The 26,998-nt window shown below is 35.1% G+C and overlaps 3 protein-coding genes and 1 pseudogene across 6 annotated transcripts; 1 reads left to right on the top strand and 3 right to left on the bottom strand.

The window, feature by feature from the left end:
• The first annotated feature begins 1,779 nt into the window (after window positions 1-1,779).
• LOC126695746 (stellacyanin-like) lies at window positions 1,780-2,739 on the top strand. The gene is made up of 2 exons (XM_050392567.1): window positions 1,780-1,981; window positions 2,303-2,739. Exons 1-2 carry the CDS (start codon window positions 1,780-1,782, stop codon window positions 2,680-2,682), a joined length of 582 nt encoding a protein of 193 aa, XP_050248524.1. The 3' UTR covers window positions 2,683-2,739.
• Window positions 2,740-3,055: 316 nt separating this feature from the next.
• On the bottom strand, window positions 3,056-15,684 carry LOC126694304 (poly(A)-specific ribonuclease PARN-like). Of its 4 annotated transcripts, XM_050390470.1 has the most exons (8): window positions 15,472-15,684; window positions 8,653-8,940; window positions 7,691-7,821; window positions 6,624-6,952; window positions 5,370-5,483; window positions 4,779-4,905; window positions 4,428-4,698; window positions 3,056-4,089 (listed from the first exon to the last, which is right to left on the bottom strand). In XM_050390470.1, the coding sequence occupies exons 1-8, from the start codon at window positions 15,540-15,542 to the stop codon at window positions 3,252-3,254; spliced, it is 2,169 nt and encodes a 722-aa protein (XP_050246427.1). In that variant the 5' UTR covers window positions 15,543-15,684; the 3' UTR covers window positions 3,056-3,251. The 4 variants fall into 4 exon arrangements, with proteins under 4 accessions (XP_050246427.1, XP_050246426.1, XP_050246428.1 ...); XM_050390469.1 differs by lacking the exon at window positions 15,472-15,684 and having other exon boundaries at window positions 8,653-9,221; XM_050390471.1 differs by lacking the exon at window positions 15,472-15,684 and having other exon boundaries at window positions 6,624-6,933; window positions 8,653-8,670.
• LOC126694305 (poly(A)-specific ribonuclease PARN-like) lies at window positions 9,635-15,326 on the bottom strand (annotated as a pseudogene).
• Window positions 15,685-23,268: 7,584 nt separating the features above from the next.
• Window positions 23,269-24,787, bottom strand: LOC126695745 (uncharacterized protein At2g29880-like). Its single transcript, XM_050392566.1, has 2 exons — window positions 24,461-24,787; window positions 23,269-23,856 (listed from the first exon to the last, which is right to left on the bottom strand). Exons 1-2 carry the CDS (start codon window positions 24,785-24,787, stop codon window positions 23,269-23,271), a joined length of 915 nt encoding a protein of 304 aa, XP_050248523.1.
• Window positions 24,788-26,998: the final 2,211 nt, after the last annotated feature.

Raw genomic sequence — 26,998 nt, 5'->3', positions numbered from 1 at the left:
CCTGTTGTTAGGGGGTATGTATCAAATCCACCAACTCGATGAAATCAATCCAACCCAACGCGACGCGTGCAAGTTGATTTTCGTGGGTTGGTGGGTTGGGTTAGGTTGAAATTTTATTTTGAATCTCAAGTCAAGTCAAGTTTGGGTTGACAATTAATATTAGCCTTATTTAAATATTTTTAGTTTAATTGAATGTATTTTGCTAATAAGTTTTAATAAATTTGAAATTTTTGAATATAATTTAAGCATATTATGTGAACTATAATAATTTATTAAAAATTTGTTTAAATAAATGATAAAGGTACAAATTTTAACAAGACATAAACACATGTATACCCAAATCCAATCCATTGACTGAACGCAACCCAACATCAGGTTGGGTTGAAAAACCCTCCAACTTGACACATGCATGCATACTCCTACTTATTGTAATTGGTGTATAATAAAACCTATCAATAGAATATAAAATCTTAGCTAGTACTAGAATACGGTAATGTTAAACTCCTTCCTTGAATAATGTATTTTGGTATGAATTTAATTAGTGAGACTTATTATCATATGAGGGGGGAGTATCAAGTCAATGTACTCCCGAAATACTAAATTGTTTTTTGATAGATACAAAAAAATTAAATTAAATTATAACGCTCATTTCATAATAATTATTTTTTATTATCATCACACTAAAATACCAATTAGCTCTTGCTGTAGGCCGAGTTTGAATTTCAAATATCTTATTTAATAACAAAAAATTTCCTAACTAAGTTAATTGGAACAACAAAAATATTAAATAGTTATTCTAGTAAGAATGCGTGAAACAGTAAAAATAGTATTACTCCAATCACAACTTTAAATTTTTTTTTTTATATAGATAATTTTAACCTATAATGTCCGCTCCTGATAATAGCTCTTTATCATCAGACTAAGACACCAATCGGTCTTTAGTATAAGTGGGGGTTGAATCCCAAATCTCTTATTCAACAATACTTTACCAATTGATCAACTGGAACTCAAAAGATTAATCATTTGCATTTATTATAATTTGGGATTTCTACTTTTTTCAATTACAAAAAAAAAAAAAAAAAAAAAAAAAAAACAAACAAAAAAAAAAACAAACAAACAAAACAAAAGAAAACAAAACGTGGAGTAAGTTTTGTAGATTGGAGGAGTTTTAAAACTAACAAAAGAGTGATCCTATTTTGTAGGAAAAAAATGATTAGAAGTAGAAATTTAAATCAATGTAAAAGTAGGAGTTTATTAGAAACATGAAGATATTTCAAAGTAGAAGCATGAATTTATTATTTTTGTTAATTTACTATTTTAATCCAATTTTTAAGTTTTAGGTAGGAGTATTTTTTACAGTAAAAAAAAAACAATAACTAACTTTTTTTTTGCCAATTTACTATTTTAACCTCATTTTTAAGTTGTTGGTTAATTAATTTATGAGTATTTTTGACATAAAAAAAAACAATAACTAACTTTTTGAATCCTCTTAATATATACAGATAAAATTGGTGTCACGAGAAAAAAAGATCTAAACCGTTCAACCAATTGATCATAGAACGTGCGAACACGCATGCACGTGCCACGTACTAGGTGGTGGTCTACTACTGCTACTGGGTTTTTAACTGCCCACCTCCCCCGCTTCACACCAACGTGTGAGGAATAACTAACTTAACCGATATCCCACTTTCTTTTCCCTCTCATTAAAACTCTCGAATTGATCTCTCTTTCTTTTTCATTAGTTCCATTTTGCTGAGTACTCTTCACTAGCATTTGACAATGGCTTCTCCTTCAGTTACTATATTCTTCAACAATGTCATGATCTTTTCTGCATTTTGTGTCACTTTGGTTGCTGTGCCTGTGTCTTCTTTTCAGTTCCAAGTTGGTGGCGAGATGGGTTGGATCAAACCCACTGGAAATGAGTCTGATACTTACTTCAAGTGGGCTACAGAAAATAGGTTCCATGTTGGAGATATTCTTTGTAAGTTCACAGAATCATAGGGTTTTCTTCAATGGAATGTAGTTGTTGAATAAGTTTTTGGTATTGGAGGGTGTTATAATCTATTGTATGCTTTAAAATTTTGGAACTAAGACTTGGTTGTTGTTTTTGTTGATGAGGATGTTAATGGTGATTAGTGAAGCTTTGAGAAGGACTTGTGTCTTTTCAGTTACCTTAGGCAATAGTATCTCTTTGCTATGAAATTTGCTTCTTTCTCTTGATTAAAGAATTTCTCACTAAATATTTTCTATCTAAACCAATAAAAACTTAATTAACACTCTGCTAACTTTAAATGTCTTACAGATTTTAAGTACCAGAATGACTCAGTGCTGGTAGTGAACTACACTGATTACCGGAACTGTGTTGTGTCCAACCCAATCTCCAAATTTGAAGATGGAAATACAGTTTTGCAAATTGATCGATACGGGTTTTTCTACTTCATCAGTGGGCAGCCTGATCACTGCAAAGCTGGTCAGAAACTGGTCATCCGCGTAATGGTGCAATCCGAAGTTGAGTCTCCAACTTCCGCACCTTCACCTAAAGGAGGTGGTGATTCAGGCGATTATGATGCTTGGGATTTCAACTGGGGGCCTCCACTAAATTCTACCATCAAGCTGTCTTTTGCATCATATTTTTTAACTATTCTTGGGGGTGTGTTGCTTATTTTCTATGTTTTCATGTAGAATACTAATAGGATAGATTATATTAGTTAAGGTAATCCTAGTCCTAGGGATTAATCTTTTATTTTTATGGTTGTTGGTATTGTAAATTGATTGATCAATGCCTATGGAGCGTTGTATTATTTAATTTGCTTTTGTTGCTACAAGTTTCATTCAATATATTGTACTTTGCCTGTTGTGATTACTAATTAACAAGTTGAGCAACAAGGAACCATTGAGTTGATGCAACTCAGTCAGTATTTGCAAACCCTTAATACTGTGCAGTTGCTTTTATTCAGGCTTTCATGCCAGTTGATGATAAAATGAAGTAACTAACGTATTATTAAATTGTGAACTCACAAATATTACATGGCTCAAAAAGTATAATAAAGAGAAATGAAAAGGCCATTCTGATGCAAATTCATTATATAATTTCCTTTGCTGTTCCTATTTGTTACATTCCTAATCCTAACATTTGTAAACCAAAAACAGCATTTACTAATAAAATACAACGCTTACAAGGCATTTTTTAAATGAATTGCAATGGTACAAAATAACGTTTAAGTAACAGATTCCGCAGCTTAGGACCAAAGTCACAATTTTGTTCTAATTTGATTGACTTCAGCAGCATATAAAGAATCTATGATCTCATAATTGCCACCCAACATATCTTTTTCCGCATTGTGTACCTTCCCTTGCTTTGACTTTTCAGAAGATTTAGTAGAATTGTTTACTGCATTTTCTTCCCAGAAACTCGAATGTTCTTTGCTCTCCACTGCTATCTTGGGTTCCACAGCTTCCCTCTTCCATTTAATACCGACCGCCTCTGCCTGATTGGCAAACAAGACTTTCGAAATGGGTGAGCTGCAAATCTCTTTATAAGTTTCATAATTCCCAGCACGAGTGTTTCCACCTTCCAAAAGTTTTGCAAGAGGATGCAAAACTGAGATTGGACCATCACTTTTCTCTAAAGTTTCCTTTAGAAGCAGAAAATCAGAGACAAATTCTGGCTTGCTGAACTGAACAAACACTGCAGTTTCATCTAAGTGGTAAACAGAAGTTACAGAGGTCGGGCCGAAGACTTTAGAGACGCATTCTCTTATCTCTCTTGCCTTAAGTTTGGATGGGAATCCCCAGATTAAAACAATGTTCTCAAACAAAATATTTAGGTACTTCTTTTTGAAGTAATTAGTTCCAAACAACTCTGCAACCTTATTACCAGTACTTAAATCAATGATGTCTCCATTAATCCAACTGAGATATAGATGGTTGACGTGCTTACAGAGCTTTTCATTGTGAGCTAAATTTTCAGAGGACGAATGGAGTTTAAAATCAATGCCTAGATAACTGCAGGCCTGCACAAAGATACATCCTGTCATAAAAGCATCATACCCAGCTTCATGCTTGGCTCCAGAGTTCCAGTTGGAGGACCTGCAAATATTTTCAATAGAGGTATCAACTCGGCCACTTGGATAAGAAAAGACTAGTAGCTACTATGCTTCATTAACAATTTGTGCCAAGATAAAATGGTAAACATTTTATGCTCGAATATTTAAGCGTTGAAGATAACTATGATGTATGAAAGACACAGAAGCAATATGTGCCCAACTATACATCCCATAATGCAGATATTTAGTGTATTAGACTGAATATATACCAAGTTTGGATGGTTCTCTAGTGTATAAGTCTACAATGATAACTTAGTTGCAAAACCAAATGGAATAAAGCACTACCAAGCTATAGTTTTAAGGGCAGAATGGCAAGCACACCTCATATCATCCACTTGAACCTCCACTTGCACACATTGCTGAAAAGTAAGCCCCGTACTTTTAGCACTAACAGCAATTTGTGGACACAACAAAGCAAATGCTGAGGATAGTGATGTGCTGGACTTCTTCATCCGTTGTTGGAGTACATGATTGGCATTCAAAAGTATTTTGGTGTCAATGATATGTGGAAAAAACTTGTTAACAGAGGAGACAAATTCTTCAGCAGCCGAAGGAAGAGGACCTACGAATTTGCTGTATACATGTGCAATATCTGTGTCACAGATGGAGAGTACTTAGTAATACTAAAAAATGATAACAACCTCTTCATGAAACTTGGAATGAAAATTGTACCCAGGAAGCAATTATGACCAACAATCAACTTCTTCTCCGCTGAAAGGAGGTCAATAATGTGGCGAAACCCAATTGCAGCTTGGATTTTCATCTCTGCTACTCTGCGATTTTCATCTTTCACCTCTTTCTGCAAAAGATTAGGATACAGAATATTTTAATTTCTTGTGAGGTACAGATGAAATCACTCAAAAAATAGATTTGACATGAGATGCCAAAAATCTAAGCCTCGGAATTCATATTTTCAATATATATTTTTAAATTTTAATAATTCTATCCTTTCATCCACTGAAATTAAAATTCTGAGCTCAAATTTTAGAATCTAGCCAGACAAAACTTGAAACCATTAAGACTGCCTTGAAGGGAAAAATAAATTCAAATTACAGTTTTAGAAATTGATAATAATTGCTAAAAGCCTCAGTGGCATGGCCTAGTTGGGTTCAAATCCCACCTTCCCCCACTTGTTGTAAGCAAGAAAAAAAAAATTGATAACAATTTAACCAACTTCCATATCAGAACATTTGGAAAATAACTTCATATGTATGTGCACATCAAATAGATTTTACACCAAGGACTTATATAAACTTATCTTACCATAAGCATGCCCCTGTCATCCTTCGATTCCATATACACTACTAAATGTTGTGAACATAAATCATCACCATTCACACGAACATAAGAAAGATCTCTGAAGTGCTTGTTAATGACCTGCATATTTTCAATTTCATATTCAGCTAGATAAAGCCATTGTGTGAGAAAAGAAGCATCGTATTATCTACAAAAAAGTAAATAAATAAATGAATTCAAACATGTTAGATATAAATTGCAGACCAAACAAAGATTTGGAGATTAGAAAGAGGACTTTAAAGTTCTATAAGGCAGACACTTGATAAGTTAATAAATGCATTTGCAGATCTTATTAGGCTATAACTATATAGAACCAATATGCATGCTAATCCTGGTACATTAACAATGAACACTGCATAAGACAAAAGGAAGTGTTAAGACAGAAAAGGCAAAACATAACTACCAACTTGCAATCCAGTTGAACCATCAATCATCCAAAATCCACCTACCTATCTTGCATAGTAGAAAAAAATTAGAATTGAAATTGAGTTAAGAAGTTTAATGTCTTATACATAAGTTTTTAATATTTCAAAGTAGCTTAGACAGAGCACAATAGAATCTCAAAAAAAAAAATGTTGAATTTCTCAATATGTTTTATGAAGACTGGAGTTGACGACAGCTTTTAGACTTAAGATCGTAACACATTTTAACTTCAGCTAACAGCCAAAAAGTGTTTATGACTATAAGGTATATCAAAAAACAATGAGAAAAAATTGAGGAAGTGTTAGTTAAGTGTTAAATGGTTTCAATGTACATCATGCTTCATAATAAGCAAGTGAATAACTAAATCCAGGTCACAACTCCTAAATGCCTAATGCTCAAAACATACATACAAAAACCTTGAGCTATGCTTGCGAGAAGCCTAAGAAACTAGGTCTGCTGAGAAAAAACTGAGTTAATTAAATTTTACTTTGTTTTTTAGGTAATATACAGCTGTAGTGCTGTATGTAAGTCCACATCTAGCATATAAAATGATATAATTTTCTCTGAATGACAGAGGGTGAGTGGATAGACAAGGTCTGACTGACTTTGGGAAATTACCAAACAGTTCTCAAGGATTTTTATTTTTATTTTTCAATTGGTAAGTTAGACACACTGAGTTTCAACTTTCAATCCCACAACCTCATTCCTAAGGATAATTTTCCAAACTACATTTCTAAGAGAATTTTCTCACAATTAACAAACTTAAATTAGAAGATAAATGAGAATACAACACATTACCATTTGAATTAACCTAAACTGATGAGAAGTAAAGCCGGCCAGACTAAGAGCTGGACGCATTTTAAAGAAAACAGTTTGAAATTGTTGCTTTGAGTCATTTGAGTTCAATTGAAGTTGGGACCCTCCATTTCTATCCTGTAATAATCCATCACGCCATTCGCTGAATGTATTCTTGATTCGTTCAGAAAACAGAACGTCAGCCATGCGGTTTATTGGAATGTCTCTGACTTCTTTCAAGTTGCACCATGTATCTGATAACTCATCCTCGTATGCCATACTCAAACGTCTTAATGCTTCCTCTTCTTGTCCTCTGGATAAATAAGATATTCCTGAGATTATCCAAGATTTAAATTCTCAAACTGAAAGATCATAAATAGCATGATGAACGACATGGTGGAAACAGGTGTTAATTTGTAAGGCAAAATAATCAATTAAATAAAAAATAGCCTTTCTAGCATTCTAGATGCTGCAAGGAAACACCCCCCCCCCCCCCTCTCTCCCTCTCCACAGGGGCAGCAGCTCTGCTTATCCCTGCAGTTTTCTCATCTTAGATCTTAATAATCAATTCTATAACAACAACAACCAAACCTTAGTCTTGAATTTTTTGGGGTCAGCTATGGATCCTAAACATATTAGTCAAGGTTGGCCACATGTACTCTTTTTCGCCATTCTACTCAATCCAAAGTCATACTCTCTATTGACATGTCATTTTTTACTAATTCCTTAATTGACAGATCTTAATAATCAATGCAACAAATTGGAAACATTTTTGGCTTTATGCATTCAAATCTGAATGTTCAATCTACTGGCAGTGGGGGAGAGCATGACCAGTTGCCCACCCTGAAATCCCACTAACTTTCTGTTCTACCTTTTCATAATTTTATATATAAGACATCCTGGGCGTTATTGTATTTAATTTAAGGCACTACATGCCCATTCAAACACAAATTCTATACATTACAACTTTCACAGGTAAAACAAAAAACCACGTGCAACAACTACAATATCATAATAGTTAGCTAAAGCTCCAATACAATCCAACCCAAAACAAAAGCAAGATAAACTACCTTCTCGTATGCAGGCATTGAAATCAAACTGATATTTGGCTAAGAATTCAATTGATGTTGTCTGCCAGAGGAATTCGTAAGAGGGGCCATCGATCGGAACCTCTTGACGCGGAAAGACATAGAAATTGTGCCTGTCAAAGCACATGATAATCGTCAAATTTATCAAAGTGAGAATAACTTCAGACCATTTGACTTCTATTTTTCCTGGAGCCAAAAAAAGTGAGTTAATTACAGCTGTCAACTAAAAGCTATACGGAATTTGCAATGCGAATCCCAAATTATAAAATTTGGCAGTAGCACCCTGATACGAGATTATTTTGCAATGTCCACCGCACTGTCCAAATCAGTTTCTATGTTTACACCTGAAGCACTTGATGGGGGCATTAGCAATGTGCATCCTAAAATATATCCTGATATGATGAGACTAATCTGTTAACTCAGATACAAAATTTGGATAGTGGTTCAACATTACAAATTAATATCAAATTAGGGTATACATTGCAAAATTACATAGATTAAAGTAAGCACTGCAAATCTCTCTACCTCTTTAACAAGTATACATTAAATTTGGATGAAGCTGAATATCTGAGAAGCTCATAAACCCCATTTGGCATTGTGCAAGCATCCCCAAACAAACTCACTCAATTGAACAGCCAAAGTGAGCAAATTTTTTGACAGCGAAAAATGTAAGCAAGCAAACAGAGCATATAACTTAACATCCCAAACCATAAACTCCCTATTGCTTATTTCCCTACATTTTCTGAACCTAAACACCATAAAAGCACTTTTTATAAATAAAGAAATCCAGAGCAACCAAACAGAGCACAACACTGCAAATATCATAAATCACTAAATTGAAACTTAAAAAAAAAGAATTAATAAAATAATGAAAACAAAGAAATTCTGAGCATCCAAACAGAGCGTGGAAAAAGAAAATGTGAGGGAATGCTAAAGTGACATACGGGTGAGCGATGAAGGAGAGCTTGGAAGAGTCCCAGCGAAAGGGACAGACGCCGAATTGAACGACGGCGAACTTCTCGGCGGAGTCCTTAACTTTGAGGTAGCGGACGTCGGAGCGGTCGAACTCGAAGGACTCGCGCCAGGGGGCGCTGGTGACGCCGCTCATCTCCAAGTCAATGGCGACGAAGTCCGCCGCTGCCACGTGGCGCCGGAGCTCCGCTAGAGCCGACTCGAAGTTCCCCTTCGTCACGTGCTTCAGAGGGAACGCAGTCGATTGGGCTGAGCTTGAGGTTGAAGATGAAGATGAAAAAGATAGGGCACGTGAGAGCGCACGTGAGAGAGTAATGGGATAGAGCTTCTTCATTGTTGTGTGACTGTGTCTGTGTCTGTGTCTGTGTCTGTGTGAGCATGCTGTTTGTTTGTTTTTGTTCGTGGTTTTGGATTTTGGGGTTTAGAGGAGGTAGAAGAAGATTACCGGGTGGGTGTTAAACTAAACGTCGTCGTTTCGTCAAGATATTCCTTAAACATTTTTTATTCTTTGGCTAAATTATTTTAAAAAAAAAAAAAAAAAAGCAAAATACTATTTTGAGCCCTAAATTTTATCAAAAGTTTTCTTTTCTCCCTAAACTTTAAAATTTTCTTTTTTCATCCTTAAAATTTGTAAACAGTATTTTTAATAGTTAGAGAAAAAAACAAAAAAATAGGGATAAATAAATGTTTTTTAATAGTTTAGGGATGAAAAATATCTCCTTTTTTTTAAGTTTATGGACAAAGTAAAACATTTTCAATAATTTAAAAAGGAAAGACAAACTTTTCAATGGTATAAGGAAAAAAAAAAAAAACAAATTTAGAAAACTTTAGAAATAAAAAACAAATTTTTGATAAAATTTAAAAACTAAAATAGTACTTTACCAAAAATAAAAAAGTTAAGAGTTAACAACGCAATTTGAATGGAGACTAACGAAAGGACTAAATTGAACAAAGTTGAAAGTTAGAGGACTAGGTTGCATTTCAAGCAAAGTAAAAAGGTGTAATTTTTAATTTAGCTTTTTTTTTTTCTTTTTGCTAAAATATAATTTCTTAACCAGAGTTTAGACAGAATCCTCCATTAACTTCGTAGAAGCATTAGTCAGTATCTCTTTAAATGATGTGTCACATCCTAACCTTTCATTTATTTCAAATCACTCCTGGCCATGAAATGGATACTCTCCGTTTCAAAGGGAAATGGAGAGGATCCAAATCCTTTTTTTGCGTTGTGTACCTTCCCTTGCTTTGACTTTTCAGAAGATTTAGTAGAATTGTTTACCGCATTTTCTTCCCAGAAACTCGTAGGTTCTTTGCTCTCCACTGCTATCTTGGGTTCCACCGCTTCCCTCTTCCATTTAATACCAACTGCCTCTGCCTGATTGGCAAACAAGACTTTCGAAATTGGGGAGCTGCAAATCTCTTTATAAGTTTCATAATTCCCAGCATGAGTGTTTCCACCTTCCAAAAGTTTTGCAAGAGGGTGCAAAACTGAGATTGGACCATCACTTTTCTCTAAATTTTCCTTTAGAAGCAGAAAATAAGAGACAAATTCTGGCTTGCTGAACTGAACAAACACTGCAGTTTCATCTAAGTGGTAAACAGAGGTTACAGAGGTCAGGCCGAAGACTTTACAGACGGATTCCGTTATCTCCCTTGCCTTGAGTTTGGATGGGAATCCCCAGATTAAAACAATGTTCTCAAACAAAATATTTGGGTATTTCTTTTTGAAGTCATTAGTTCCAAACAACTCTGCAACCTTATTACCAGTACTTAAATCAATGATGTCTCCATTAATCCAACTGAGATATAGATGGTTGACGTGCTTACAGAGCTTTTCATTGTGAGCTAAATTTTCAGATGGCGAATGGAGTTTAAAATCAATGCCTAGATAACTGCAGGCCTGCACAAAGATACATCCTGTCATAAAAGCATCATACCCAGCTTCGTGCTTGGCTCCAGAGTTCCAGTTGGAGGACCTGCAAATGTGTTCAATAGAGCTATCAATTCTGCCACTTGGACAAGAAAAAGACTATTAGGCGCTATGCTTCATTAACAATTTGTGCCAAGATAAAATGGTAAACATTTTATGCTTGAATATTTAAGCGTTGAAGATAACTATGATGTATGAAAGACACAGAAGCAATACGTGCACATCTATACATCCCATAATGCAAATATTTAGTGTATTAGACTGAATATATACCAAGTTTGGAGGGTCCACTAGTGTACAAGTCTACAATGATAACTTAGTTGCAAAACCAAATGGAATAAAGCACTACCAAGCTATAGTTTATGGGCAGAATGGCAATCACACCTCATATCATCCACTTGAGCCTCCACTTGCACACATTGCTGAAAAGTAAGCCCCGTGCTTTTAGAACTAACAGCAATTTATGGACACAACAAAGCAAATGCTGAGGATAGTGTTGTGCTGGACTTCTTCATCCGTTGTTGGAGTACAAGATTGGCATTCAAAAGTATTTTGGTGTCAACAATATGTGGAAAGTACTTGTTAACAGAGGAGACAAATTCTTCAGCAGTCGACGGAAGAGGACCTATGAATTTGCCGTATACATGTGCAATATCTGTGTCACAGATAGAAAGTACTTAGTAATACTAAATAATGATAACAACCTCTTCATGAAACTTGGAATGAGAATTTTACCCAGGAAGCAATTGTGACCAACAATCAACTTCTGCTCCGATGAAAGTAGGTCAATAACATGGTGAAACCCAATTGCAGCTTGGATTTTCATCTCTGCTACTCTGCGATTCTCATCTTTCACCTCCTTCTGCAAAAGATTAGGATACGGAATATTTTAATTTCTTGTGAGGCACAGATGAAATCACACAAAACTTGAAACCACTAAGACTGCCTTGAAGGGAAAAATAAATTCAAATTACAGTTTTAGAAATTGATAAAAGCCTCAGTGGCATGGCCCAGTTGGGTTTGAATCCCCCCTTCCCCCACTTGTTGTAAGCAAAAAAAAAAGTAACTGATAACAATTTAACCAACTTCCATATCAGAACATTTGGAAAATAACTCTCATATGTATGTGCACATCAAATAGATTTTACATCAAGGACATATAAAAACTTATCTTACCATAAGCAAATCCCTGTCATCCTTCGATTCTGTATACACTACTAGTTGTTGTGAACATAAATCATCACCATTCACACACACATAAGAAAGATCTTTGAAGTGCTTGTTAATGACCTGCATATTTTCAATATTATATTCAGCTAGATAAGGCCATTGTGCAAGAAAAAAAGCATCTTATTCTCCACAAAAAAGAAGATAAATGAATGAATTCAAACATGTTAGATATAGATTGCAGACCAAACAAAGACTTGGAGATTAGAAAGAGGGCTTTGAAGTTCTAGAAGGCAGACACTTGATAAGTCAATAAATGCGTTAGTAGATCTTATTAGGCTACAACTATATAGAACCAATATGCATCCTAGTCCTGGTAGATTAAGAATGAATACTTCATAAGACAAAAGGATGTGTTAGACAGACAAGGAAAACATAACCACCAACTTGCAAACCTGTTGAACCATCAGTTATCCAAAATCCACCTTCCTATCTTGCATAGTAGAAAAACTTAGAATTGAATTGAGTTAAGAACTTAATGTCTTGTGCATAAGTTATTAATATTTCATAGTAGCTTAGACAGAGCACAATAGAATCTAAAAATATATATATGTGTTGAATTTCTCAAAATGTTTTATGAAGACTGGAGTTGACGACAGCTTTTAGACTTAAGATCGTAACAGCAAAAAACCAAAAAGTGCTTATGATTATAAGGTATATCAAAAAAGAAAGAGGAAAAATTGAGGCAGTGTCAGTTAAATGTAATTGGTTTCAATATACATCATGCTTCATAATAAGGAAGTGAATAACTAAATCCAAGTCACACCTCCTAAATGCCTAATGCTCAAAACATACATACAAAAACCTTGAGCTATGCTTGCGAGAAGCCTAAGAAACTAGGTCTGCTAAGGAAACACTGAATTAAACGTTACTTTGTTTTTTATGTAATATAAAGCTGTAGTGCTGTATATAAGTCCACATCCAGCATATAAAATTATAATTTTCTCTGAACGAGAGAGGGTGAGTAGATAGACAAGGTCTGACTAACTTTGGGAAATTACCAAACAATCCTTAAGGCTTTTTCTTTTCTTTTTTTCAATTGGTAAGTTAGATACACACAGTTTTAATCCCACAAACTCATTCCTAAAAATCACTTTCCAAACTACATTTCTAAGAGAATTTTATCACAAGTCATAAACTTAAATTAGAAGATAAAATTGTGAATACAACACATTACCAATTGAATTAACCTAAACTGATGAGAAGTAAAGCCGGTCAGATTAAGAGTTGGACGCATTTTAAAGAAAACAGTTTGAAATTGTTGCTTTGAGTCATTTGAGTTCCACTGAAGTTGGGACCCTCCATGTCTATCCTGTAATAATCCATCATGCCATTCACTGAACCTATTCTTGATTCGTTCAGCAAACAGAACATCAGCCATGCGGTCTATTGGAATGTCTCTGACTTCTTTCATGTTGCACCATGTATCTGATAACTCGTCCTCGTATGCCATACTCAAACGTCTTAATGCTTCCTTTTCTTGTCCTCTGGATAAATAAGATATTCCTGAGATTATCCAAGATTTAAATTCTCAAACTGAAAGATCATAAATAGCATGATGAATGACATGGTGGAAACATGTGTCTAATTTGTATGGCAAAATAATCAATTAAATAAAATAGCTTTTCTAGCATTCTAGATGCTGCAAATCTACCAACAAAGTAAATCAGAGTACATCAAAACTGTCAGAGTAATGGATCCCCCCCGCCACCCCCCCCCCCCCCCCACCCCGCACCTCCCCCACACCCTCCTCTACACAGGCAGCAGCCCCACTTATCCCTGCAGTTTTCTTATCTTAGATCTTAATAATCAATACTATGACAACAACAAAAACCAAACCTTAGTCTTGAACTTTTTGGGGTGGCTATGGATCCTAAACATATTAGCTAGGCTTGGCCACATGTACTCTTTTCCACCATTCCATTCAATCCAAAGTCATACTCTCTATTGAAATGTCATTTTTTACTACTTACTTAATTGACAGATCTTAATAATCAATGCAACAAATTGGAAACATTTTTGGCTTTATGCATTCAAATCTGAATGTTCAATCTACTCGCAGTGGGGGAGAGCATTACCAGTTGCCCACACTGAAATCCCACCAACTTTCTGTTCTACCTTTTCATAATTTTATATATAAGACATCCTGGGTGTTATTGTATTTAATATAAGGCACTACATGCCCATTCAAACACAAATTCTATACATTACAACTTTCACAGGTAAACCAAAAAACCATGTGCAATAACTACAAAATCGTAATAGTTAGCTAAAGGTCCAATACAATCCAACCCAGAAGAAAAGGTAGATAAACTACCTTCTCGTATGCAGGCATTGAAATCAAACTGATATTTGGCTAAGAATTCAATTGATGTTGTCTGCCAAAGAAACTCGTAAGAGGGGCCATCGATTGGAACCTCTTGACGCGGAAAGACATAGAAATTGTGCCTGTCAAAGCACATGATAATCGTCAAATTTATCAATGTGAGAATAACTTCAGACCATTTGACTTCTATTTTTCCCTGGAGCCAGTAAAGTGGATTAATTACAGCTGTCAACTAAAAACTATAAGCATTTGCAATGCAAATCCCAAATTATAAAATTTGGCAGTAACACCCTGATTCAAGATTATTCTAAGTATACAACTTACTGTGCAGCTAATAAACTTCATTGAAAAAAGATGAAAGAAAATACAGAGGAAAAGGCACACAGGCAGTGTGCAAAGAGGCAACAAAATAACAATGAAAGTACAAAAATCAAGCATATCAGGCAAAGAATTGAAAGCAAAAACACCTGAAGCATTTGATGGGGGCATTTCCAATGTGCATCCTAAACTATATCCTTATATGATGAGATTAATCCGTTAACTCAGATACAAAATTTGGATAGTGGTTCAACATTACAGTTAAAATCAAATTAGGGTATTGATTGCAAAATTTCATAGATTAGAATACACACTGCAAATCTCTCTCTCTCTCTCACTCAACCCCATTTGGCATTGTGCAAGCTTCTCCAAACAAACTCACTCAATTGAACAACCAAAGTGAGCAAATTTTTTGATAGCGAAAAAATGTAAGCAAGCAAACAGAGCATATAACTTAACATCCCAAACCATAAAATCCCTATTGCTTATTTCCCTACATTTTCTGAACCTAAACACCAAAAAAGCACTTTTATAAATAAAGAAATCCAGAGCAACCAAACAGAGCACAACACAGCAAATATCATAAATCACTAAATTGAAACTTTAAAAAAAATAATAATAATAAAATAATGAAAACAAAGAAATTCTGAGCAACCAAACAGAGCATGGAAAAAGAAAATGTGAGGGAATGCTAGAGTGACATACGGGTGAGCGATGAAGGAGAGCTTGGAAGAGTCCCAGCGAAAGGGACAGAAGCCGAATTGAACGACGGCGAACTTCTCGGCGGAGTCCTTAACTTTGAGGTAGCGGACGTCGGAGCGGTCAAACTCGAAGGACTCGCGCCAGGGGGCGCTGGTGACGCCGCTCATCTCCAAGTCAATGGCGACGAATTCCGCCGCCGCCACGTGGCGCCGGAGCTCCGCTAGAGCCGACTCGAAGTTCCCCTTCGTCCCGTGCTTCAGAGGAAACGCAGTCGATTGGGCTGAGCTTGAGGTTGAAGATGAAGATGAAGATAGGGCACGTGAGAGCGCACGTGAGAGAGTAATGGGATAGAGCTTCTTCATTGTTGTGTGACTGTGACTGTGACTGTGTCTGTGTGAGCATACTGTTTGTTTTTTTGGATTTGGGGTTTAGAGGAGGTAGAAGAAGAAGAAGACGACTACTGGGTGGGTGTTAAACAACGTCGTCGTTTCACCGTGCTTTTCCCTCCCTCCCATTTTTTGCTAAATTATAAAGTGAAAATTTATAGGAAATATTTTTATTTTTATTTTTACAATTTTTTATACTTTCTATGAAAGTTAGGTAGTATAAAAGTTTTCTAAATTAGTCCATTAACAAAATGTCACAAGGGCACTTGTTAACAAGATTCAATTATAAATTTAAACCCTTTTTAACTTTATCTAAAACTCAACTCAATCCTCTAACTTTATTTTCTTTCAATATAATCCCGTAACTTTCAACTTTGTTCAATTCAGTTATTTCGTTAGTTTTTTGTCAAAATTGAGCCATTAAGGATCCCTAATGTAGTTTTGTTACTTTTGTATCAAACAAAGTTAAAAGTTAACAAAGCAATTTTAAAGGAGACTGACAAGAGGACTGAATTAAACAAAGTTGAAAGTTAGAGAGCTGAGTTAAATTTTAGACAAAGTTAGGGCCCGTTTGGTCATAGTTTTCAAAAATTGTAGTTTAAAAAGATGTGAAAACTGTGGTTTAAAAAGTGTTGTTGAAAAATGTATTTTTAGTGTGAATAAAACAAAAAAATGTGTTTGGTATCATTGTTTAAACAACATTTTTCAGTGTTCAAAAAATATAAAATATGTGTTTGGTATGTGTGTTTTGAATGATAAAAAAAAGCGGACCAAAGTACGAAATAATATTTTTTTAATCAAGAGACAGAACATCCATATTCCCGTTGCTCCTCTCTTTCCTTCTTTATCCCTTCTCTTCCCTGAGAGCAGAAAACCAAATCCACGCACAGTCCTCATCTCCATCGAGGCCAAAGAAGATCTACGGTTGGGCTTCATGTTCCTCGGATCTCATCTCCATTGTCAGCACTCCAAGACCCAGCAACTAATCGAGCTTCTGTCGCCGCCGAGTTGCCGACCCATCACTCCAAGATCCAGGTTCGAATCTCACTTTCACCTTGCTTGTCAATGGGTTTTTGTTTAAAGACCAAACCGTTCCTTCTTCACTCACAGATTTCTCACTTTTTTGTTTTTTTTTTTTTTTTTTCCTGTTTTCCTCACCAATCGGGAAAACCCCCAATTTTTCTGTTCTTTGTTTGCTATTGAAACAATATTTGATTTACAATCCAAACATACACGCCCTACATTCTCAAAATCTTTTAGATACATTCTCATCTTTTGCTGTTGAAACAATGTTTGATTTACAACCCATTCGATTTTTTCATTTTTCTTAACACTCTGTTTGGTTGCCGAGAAAGCTGATTATTAGTTTCGTTTTACTGTTAGTTTTAGTTGATTGGGTTTAGTTTAATTATTCATGAATTTAAGCTTGGTGAATTTGATGATTTTATGGTCGATTTGACTGAATTTCGTTAGTGAATTTTTACTATTAGTTTTAGTTGATTGGGTTTAGTTAATTATTCATGAATTTAAGCTTGGTTAATTTGATGGTTTTGTAGTCGGTTTGACTGAATTTCGTTAGTGAATTTTTACTATTAGTTTTAGTTGATTGGGTTTAGTTTAATTATTCATGAATTTAAGCTTGGTGAATTTGATGATTTTATGGTCGGTTTGACTGAATTTCGTTGGTGAATTTTTACAATTAGTTTTAGTTGATTGGGTTTAGTTAATTATTCATGAATTTAAGCTTGGTGAATTTGATGGTTTTGTAGTCGATTTGACTGAATTTCGTTAGTGAATTTTTACTATTAGTTTTAGTTGATTGGGTTTAGTTTAATTATTCATGAATTTAAGCTTGGTGAATTTGATGATTTTTGTGGTCGGTTTGACTGAATTTCGTTGAATTCAATTTGGATATGATGGATATAATGTGGTGTTGTTCAGGCCAATTCCTCAATTATAGTGATGAACAGAAAGGTTTTGTGACGTTACTTTTGGTTTTCTCTGTTCTGGTTCTATGAATGATGGTTTTCTAATTCAAAACTTTGAAAGTTTTGTATTAATCTTGCACCGAAAATTGAAAACAGTTATAGGAAATTGCATAGCCATAGGGTCTGCTTAGATATGTTGCTATATTTTTTGTTGCACGAATTGATAGCATGTTCAAATGGTTGTTTTATAGTATTGATTACGTTTTGTAATGTGTAAGAGAGTAGGTTTGTGGCTTCTTCTCGCAGATGTTGGACGCAATGCATGAGGATATTGACAATGGCCTTCGGTTCCGAAATTCCAACTATTTATGTGGCTTGAGAGCAAGCGTGAGGATTTCGAATAAAAGAAATGAGAACCGGTATAGGCTATTTTAATGTTGCCTAAAGGATGCATGTGGGTTTTTTCAATGGTGTATTCCCTTGAAGACGCCATTGTCATATGCTGAAAATTTCCAGCTACTACAAGAAGAGTTGTGTGTATTGCAAGAGGAATTGAGGCTCATGCGTGACAAGGTCCACCCCTTAGATCAGACAAAAAAAATGGTCAAGATAATGTTCATTGGATGGTGTTTGTTATGCACCGCACTTGTACTACTGCTAATTATGACAATGATCTAAACCAAACTGTTATAATGATGTCCTATAACCATATTATCTTATTATGTACTACTGACTCCTCATGAACTTGATGCGTTGTGTACTATTTTTGGACAATCTTGAGCCATCCATTTTACTAGTGCTAGGTATATGTATGGGGTTGACTCTTGACTGTTACAGCTGTATGTTATTGGCTTAATAGTACTTTTACAATAGTATGTTATTGTCGCATTCCTCTAGCTTTCTTTCCTTTTTCCTATATATATATATATATATATATATTGTACCAGCACAATAGTGAATGCTTAAAATTTAATTTTGTCAAGAAATTGTTAAGTTGTTAAGTTGGAAGCTTCTGGTTAGCCAATTGTTGGAATTAATATTTTAAACAATTGACCAAATTTACTATCTTTTACTAACAATTTCAGTCCAAAAAACAGTCTCAAGTTAATTGCCACAGTACCTATAAATAAAAGAAAACCAACAATGTCAACAATAGTTACAGCTTGCGTTATACACTTTCCAATAAATACAAATGGTTCATAATTTTTGCATCTCAACTGCTTCATTATATATTGAATTGCCTTCACACAACCTAGAAACTATATTACTAACCTTCATTCAGCACTTTTACTGTATCCCTGAACATAATAATTTCATCACAGTACCTGATAGGGTCTTACACCCATCTTTCCTTTCAATAGGAATGAGAACCATATCAAACCTCAAATAGAGTACTTAGGAGCCTTGATAAGGGAATAATATCTTATGGAACAATCACATAAGATATGACCTCCCTGACAAGAGTGGTCCAATCTCAAGAGATCTTACTAACCACTTGAGAAGCACAAAAGGAACAAACCAAAAGGAAAGAAAAAGCAAGTCCAGTTAAAAATGCAAACATAGCATGATTTCATTGCCTAATGCCTCCATAACCAACATCTATTTTTGTCACAACATATTCTTCAACAAAAACAAGGTTAAAACTTAAAACAGAGTTTGAATAATGTAATATCCACATTTTTTACAGTCTATTCCCAAAAAGCTCAATCACGGTTGCCTGTGTAATCTGCCCACATAGCAGCAATCATTGCATCACGATACTCCGACATCGCTCGTTGTGCCCGAGCATTAAAAACTTCTTCAGTGCCCCCACTGCCTACGCATGCAGCTCCTACTATGGTTGCGTCGCTGTTACGCACAAATGATCCTTCCCACACATGGAACATTTCATCCGTCCGGTTATACATGCAAATAAAGTTGTGCAGTGCACAGCAAGCGGTCATAATTAGCTGTTGTCTAGAGAGGGAGAAGGAGTGCATTTCATTCAGGATCGGGAACCTTGCCTTCAACACGCCAAAGCATCGTTCAATCACCATCCACAATGATGAATGCCTATAATTGAACAACTCTTGTGGGGTAGTACGCTGTCGGTTCGCACCTCGAAACTCTTGGTCATGGTAGCGTGAGGACTTGTCTAGGGGGAGGAATGCACTACCTATTGCGTACCCCGAGTCAACGAGGTAGTACGATCCTGCAATAAGAGTAATAACCATTGGCAATTAATGTTACCCAACACAACTATTTTTAAGTGACAATAAAAGAAAAATTGCAAAAGGATCACCATACACAGAAACATAGTTACCATTTATAGAAGTGATAACCGTTTAATCAAGAACCTCCCCTGATATTTACATCTTTATTTATAAACATGTATAATTTAATTAATATTTTGATATTATAATGTGGCCACCTAATTGGAAGAGGGAAAACAATTGTGGCACCAGTTGATATGAGACTAGATTCAAACGGCTGTGACAACCTTTTGAATTTGGCCTTGTTTTAAAAAGGAGATGATCCTCACTGAACAAATATGAAAGAGGAACAAATGACTATATCAAAATTTATATCAAAACTGGCCTCTAACTTTTATGGCAAGTAAGGGCCACTAGACTCACTTTTTATCATCAATACTGACAATAGACAAGAATAGGGGGTAAAAAATAACCTCAAGACAATTATATGTTTATAATCACATTTTTTATATATAATATGTTTGTAATTATTGTTCATGTAAAGTATACACAATTGTATAAATATACAATGTTGTGCACATTTAATATTTAGTCTATAATGTAAATAGGAATATAAAACTTAATTCAATGCAACTAGAGATCCCCACACGTTTTGACAACGCCAAATACATGTACAAACCTCTTTATTACCATCACTTTTCTCGGTAAGAGTTTTGCAAATGGCTAGATTCAATTTTATTTAAATTTTACACCAAAAATACTTCTTGTCCACACGTAAAATGTGTCATTGCTTGAAATTTGTTCAATGCATAATTCTCAATGTTAATTACTACAAACATGATATAGAAAATAATATTGCTCATTTTATGCAAAGCTGAAATGACTACTTGTCGTATCCAGTGCCTGATGATCAACACCAATACATGTATCATCAGTATAGTTTTTGGAACAATTTAAAGCAGATGCATTGCATCCAAAGGTATTAAGATTGAGAGAGGAATGGGCCATGTTATGCTCACAAGAGGATGGAACAAGGTGGGTTCTCAAATTTCTTTCATCAAAAGGCTATTGAACTTTTGAAGTTTGTAAAATTTAAAATGATCTTTTTCTTTGACTCTTTTTTTACCATTTTTCACTTGGCATTTTGTAAGTTCATGCAATATGAACAGGGAATTGGTCGAGTGCTGAGGGCATTTCGATTCAAATGAAATAAAAGAAATGAAAAACAAGAATGATTATTGAAAAGTTTTAGTTTTGGATTTTACCTTCCACTATGGAAGTTGTAGGGCTCATATATTTATATCAGTCAGGTACTTTGCTTGCTTTACTGATTTTCCGCAAATATGAAAGAAGAACAAATGGAAGGAAAAACATCTAGATTTTTATTAGAAATTAAGAACCACACTTAATCAGATGACAACATGCTTAGTATAATGTTTGTTAAGCGGATTTACCACAATAATTACTTCTTCACTTTTAACTATCACAGCAATATTTTGAATTTATAAGAAACAACTCAAAATCACAAGAGTGACAAAATTTTATTCTACATACTGTGCAATGCATTAACCACAATGTAGAAATTGTTTTAGATATCTCTGGCATGACTTTAGTTCTCATGGTATAAGATAATTCAAATTACTGGCCAAAGATTACTATTATAAGTTTAGCTATTTGTTCAAATGTTTGCAAATCTAATCAGCAATTCTTTCAAGTTCACAACATGTAAGTGCAACTCATATATCGAAATTTTGCTAGCCCTAGTTCTGCAGTGTTGCAGCTACAATTATGAAAGCTATCATACTGATGCAGATACCCAAAGAACAAATCCAAAACCAAATGCACCAAAATTTTTTTTTACCTCTAGGCAGCCAAGGGAACTCATACTCGGCATGTCCAAGTGCGTCCTGCATGACTCCTGAATCATTCGCACTCCCTTCCTATCTAGAATGCACATACGTAAACTGCATGTTGAAGTTGCATGCACACATCATGTTTTTGGTGATGTCACTTTGTCTATCTATGAATGCGGTGGTCCTATCAGATGGGGCAGAAGCACTTATGTGCGTCCCATCGATGGCCCCCACACATTTCTGTTAAAAAAATAGGTAGCTCTAATTAGGCAAATTCAACTTATGTGCAATCAGCTCTCTTTCACACTTCATAGGGGATTCTTTCTATTCTCTATTATAGATTTTTCAGATTTCAATCAATCAAAGTGATAATTTATCTAAGAACTAAAAAGAGAAAAATCAAAGCATACCTCAAACCATGGATAATATTTCTCATTCCCTCGAAGTGAATGAGGAAGCTCAGCTACATCAGCGTCGGGCCGGATGATGAGACATCCCAAAGCATGGATAGCACGCAAGGCATGCCGGAACTGCCTTTGAATGGTCTCGAGAGAATGTTGGAAGCAGTTGGCAATTAGCCGGTAGTCAGCGTTGTGTCCGACGATAAATAACATTGTCCCAATGGCCTCCTCAACTGAAACAATACCAGTGTCCTCCTCTAATAGCTGCAGCCACTTCAACTCATTATACAAGTGCCTAAAAATGGTCTTGTCCATGCGGAATATGTCGTAACACACTTGGGGATTTCCTTCTAGTACTTCAATCACATATGACCTCCCACTTAGGATACTAGTGCACATAGGTTGCTTCATGTAGTACTTTTGCACGTACTCTATACATAGTTGAACATAGGTTATGGCAATCCCAAGTTCTACCTCATTATCGTACTCATCTGAATCGGGATCAGTCATGACTGAATCACGATCTGAATCGATATCGGCCATAACTGAATCACACCTGTGGGCAGCCAAAAAGTTCACATCAACCACTATAAAGAAGTACATATATATATATGTTGCTATATGTATATATATATATATCTATATTGTTGTATGTATATATATATATATATATTGTTGTATCTATATATATAAGTCAGTATATATAAATGAGTATATATGGCTATATGTATATATAAGTGAGTATATATATTTCTACATAAGTGAGAAAATAATTCTGCATAGCAATTTTTTTTTTTTGTTTGTTGAGAAGTGATTCTGCATAAGTGAGTATATATAAATGAGTATGTCAACATAAGTGAGTTTATATGTTGCTGGAAGCACTACATATATATATATATATATATATATTTATAGATGTTACTGTGTGTACTATAGAAATTCCATAAAGAACACATCTGATTTTCTAAAATATATATATATGTCACCAAACAAAATAGCACAAAGCCACAACAAAGCAATTGCAATTTAAACAGCACAAAGCCACAACAAACTAATCCCATATTTCTTACAAAACAGCACAAAGCCACAACAAAGCAATTGCAATTTAAATAGTACAAAGCCACAACAAACTAATCCCATATTTCTTACATAACTCGCATAGATGTCCAAAGTATTATATAGTACTAATAAAGGAAGGTAGCATGCAAACATTGTCCAAAATATTAACATAATACAGACTTTGTCTATTCACATTAAAGCAAAATAACTAAACTAATTAACTTCCTTGCAGCTCTTTAAACGGCACACATTCTCAACCACCCCCACAACTACTGCAATCCACCCCCAATGAACTCAATCCAAGCCCTTCTCCTATCGACCGTCATAGCAAAAGAAGCGGCTCTACTCTTGAAGTTATGAAACTCCTGCACGACCTTGCAATATGTGACATGATCCACATCGGTGTATTGGTTGAGCAGTGTTACAGCTTCTGTAACTGACTTAATGTCACCCCCCACACCAGAGTCTCTAGTGTCAATGGACCTTTTCCCCCTCCGATTCCTCATGTCAGTAAACCCCCAAATAGCTTCAGTTATGCTTTCAAGGGAGTGCCCTTTCTTCCTTTTTTCGCTTGAATGAAATGGTTCAACTGGCCGCTTTTTAGCTTGCCTCCAGCTTTGGACTTCACTTGGTGTGGGCAACTCCTCCACATCATCTACACTATCGGTGTTGACGTTGACATGCACCCCTGATGATAGGAAGGCTGCATCCAGCTCTCTCTCTTCGTCACTGTTGGGAGCTGGTTGGGCAGATGAAATTTGGAGGAAACCCGTGGCTATGTTTGAATTGAAAAGCCTGCCCAACAGGTCGTAGTGTTTCAGCCCCTTTTTCTTGAACTCCTTGAATTTATGATTGACCTATTAACAACCATATATATTGGGTTATATGACTTATTCATATAAAACCTAATACAAATTAGATGGGTAATTATAATAACCCTATAATAACCATCCACTCTTAGATACCAAAAACAAAAAAAGTAACAGTAATAATAACCCTATAATAACCATCCACTCTTAGATACCAAAAACAAAAAGAGTAACAGTAATAATAACCCTATTAACTTTATACCAAAATCACATTTTTGTTTTCTACAGTAATAAACCCCTTAGATAAGATTTTATTCCATTCCTAAAAGCATCATCATGAGAAAATGCTAAAAAAAACTATTTGAACACACTATTTATTAATACACCATTTAATAAACCTCATATTCTTAATATGCAGGGAAAGGTAAAGAAAGATACGTATACACTTACAACATAGTGCTAGTCCATATGTATGAATTTTTGTTTTTGCCTTATCACTATTTTTTTTAGTTGTGAATACATTCAGTGTTTAAAAGATGGGTCATGCTATTATGAACACAAGGTAGATTTCAGCATCATTTTAATTACAACCATAAACTATGCATAGAGCTAATTGTAATAAATTTTGTTTGGAGTATGTTAAAGGACTTACCACAAATGCAGCAGCCCAAGCTTCCTCACTGGCCGTCACTATATTTGAAATGGGGTCCCATCCCATTCCTGTACGTGCGATAAGCTGGAAGAATGTGCGGTGTCGACCTTTCATTCGTTGATATTTTTGTGTAAGTTGTGTCTTGTTGTAATTTTTATTCGTGCGTTTGTTAAACTCATTCATAACGATTGTCCAAGTTCCAGTCTTGAACTGGCCTTGGGGCATATTCCCTTTAGCGTCCTCTTCTAACAAGATATCAATGAAATGTTTCTCGACTACTTCAGGCCATAACTTCCTATCCTCGGCATCAGCTGTTCTCTCTTCCATCTAAATAAATTTTGGTATACTTACATAGACTCGTCATTTGAAATTATATGATATGGATTAAAAAACATTAACTTCCTACTCACTAAAAGACCTAAGTAGCAGGCATATAAGAGAAAATTTAACAAAACTAAAGGAAAAATACATAGGTATGCATTGTATACACATCGGTTTATCATACACTTGCAGTGGCATTGTATATTTATATAATTGTAAGTGATTATCCCTAAGAAAAAATTATAGTGATGTCAATTTAATTATATCATGGACCCTTTTATTTTTTACTAACTAAAATGATAGTAGAACTAATTCAACCAAAACCCTTGTACAAAAGGCAAGAGGAAATTAAGACAATCTCTATCCATATTATGTACTATATTTGACACTAGTCTCTTATTTTGTCAACACAACGTACATAAAGACTATAATAAATACATATGAAACTTACACTTACACCTACTGATCTCAAGTTCACATCAGCAACAACACAGAGGCCACAAAATGAAGAGAAAATGCATGACCTAGGTACAAGATTATAACAGAACAAGCAAAAATGATTCACTATATTAGACAGACCTACCAGTAAGGGAACACGATGAGAGGAGGAAGCAAATGCTCTGTATAGCACGAGAGAGGTGGATGAGGATGAGAGCGAGGCTTCCATCTGAATGAAGATGTGGGATTAAATAAGCCCTAAGCTGGATTAATGTGAAATGGTCTAAATTAGATTGGGATGTGAAAGAAAGCTGCAACAAGTAATTAAGAAAATTACAAATCTTTACCTGACCAAGCCCTTCGGACTGTGTGAGTTTGGCTTTTTAGCAACAGAGCTTAGTAGGTGAGGAATTAATTCTAAGAAAGGGATTAATGTGATTGACTGAGGTTGGTGATGCGGTGTGTGTAGAAGACGCGATTATGATGGGTCGGTGAGGATTAATGGCGCTAGGTCGGTGAGGGGAGTTATGGAGGTGGAATGGTGCTGGGTCAGTCAGGGGAGTTATGGAGGTGAGGGGAGTTATGGAGAGTTCTGGGTTGCTCTGACTACTGTGTGATCTTCGTACCAGGTAGAGAGGATTCGGGTGTGAAGAGATGAGAGTAAAGAGAGGAGACAAACTAGAAAAAAATCTAACTAGGTGGGCCCCAGAAGAGTGTTCAATTTAATTACCGAAGTGCCATTGAAACTGCATTTTTGTTGTTTAAAATTAGCTCCGAGGTGATTCCAAAAAACTCTGTTCAAACATGGGTTTTTAAACAATATTTTTCAAACAACCCTGAACAGAAAAGGGCGACCAAACACATTTTTTAAATTTTGGACACTAGTGTTCAATGTTTAAACACTGAACACTATGTTTTGAAAATGGTGACCAAATGGCCCCTTAGAAGTTGTAATTTGTAATTTAACATCTCTTTTTTCTTATCTGTTTTTCCTTTTGCTAAAATATAATTTATTTCCTTAAAATTTAGTATTAATTTTGATATGTAATGGAGATATCCAAATTTCAAATTTCCCTCCCAACTATCAAGTTATCAAAATGAATAAAAGTTAAACTTACGATTTAGGCCCCTAACTATTACACCTATATGAATGTATCTTTTAACATTAGTTACAATCTAGTCTCTGACCCAAGCAAAAACAATGTTGTTTTCATGCGAGTTAATGGCAAAAATGTGACGAACCATAGTGAAAGATGTACGTTGATATTGTTGTAATAAACAAATGTGTAAATTAATTGCAAGTTTTGAAAGTTGAGTTACTGATTCAAGGGCAACCCCAAATTTAGATGATGTAAAGTGCACTTTTAATCTTTTAAAACATTTTATAGTAGGCAGGCAATAAACTTATATGTAACTATTCAAATAAGCTTAGGGTTACTAGCCTATTGAAGTGAAATGTTGTGGTTGTCGGCTTGTCACCAATAAAACTAATGTTAGTAGTTGACCCATATAAAAAATGATATTATTCCAATTCTTATTTTTGTGAAAATTATTGTGTTCTTTGCATGATTGTTAATTGTAGGGACACGGTTTACGGCCCAAGCCCAAGTTGTAGGGTCTTGGCCCAATGAGCCCAGTATAATGAATTTGTAGAGAGTGGATCAAAGAACTAGGCCTTAGTGAGTTTGGACAACGGCTAATGCTGAATTAAATGACAATCAAACACTAATAAGAGATCCTGATATCAATAGACTTATAGTCCGAGGAGGTCTCCCTTTT

Source organism: Quercus robur, chromosome 8 (assembly GCF_932294415.1).
Source record: "Quercus robur chromosome 8, dhQueRobu3.1, whole genome shotgun sequence".
Taxonomy (NCBI): domain Eukaryota; kingdom Viridiplantae; phylum Streptophyta; class Magnoliopsida; order Fagales; family Fagaceae; genus Quercus; species Quercus robur.
The sequence above is the reverse complement of the archived record's forward strand: the minus strand, read 5'-3'. Positions and strand labels throughout refer to the sequence as shown.

Bases quoted from the DNA above. Each gene is read 5' to 3' on its own strand.
- LOC126695746 (XM_050392567.1), top strand. From the start codon at position 1,780: ATGGCTTCTCCTTCAGTTACTATATTCTTCAACAATGTCATGATCTTT. The intron at 1,982-2,302 runs GTAAGTTCACAG...AATGTCTTACAG, and splicing joins CCATGTTGGAGATATTCTTT to ATTTTAAGTACCAGAATGAC.
- LOC126694304 (XM_050390469.1), bottom strand. From the start codon at position 9,014: ATGAAGAAGCTCTATCCCATTACTCTCTCACGTGCGCTCTCACGTGCC. The intron at 6,953-7,690 runs GTAGTTTATCTT...GGATAATCTCAG, and splicing joins CAATGCCTGCATACGAGAAG to GAATATCTTATTTATCCAGA. The intron at 5,484-6,623 runs GTAATGTGTTGT...GAAAATATGCAG, and splicing joins AGTTTAGGTTAATTCAAATG to GTCATTAACAAGCACTTCAG.
- LOC126695745 (XM_050392566.1), bottom strand. From the start codon at position 24,787: ATGGAAGAGAGAACAGCTGATGCCGAGGATAGGAAGTTATGGCCTGAA. The intron at 23,857-24,460 runs GTAAGTCCTTTA...GGTTGTTAATAG, and splicing joins CTTGGGCTGCTGCATTTGTG to GTCAATCATAAATTCAAGGA.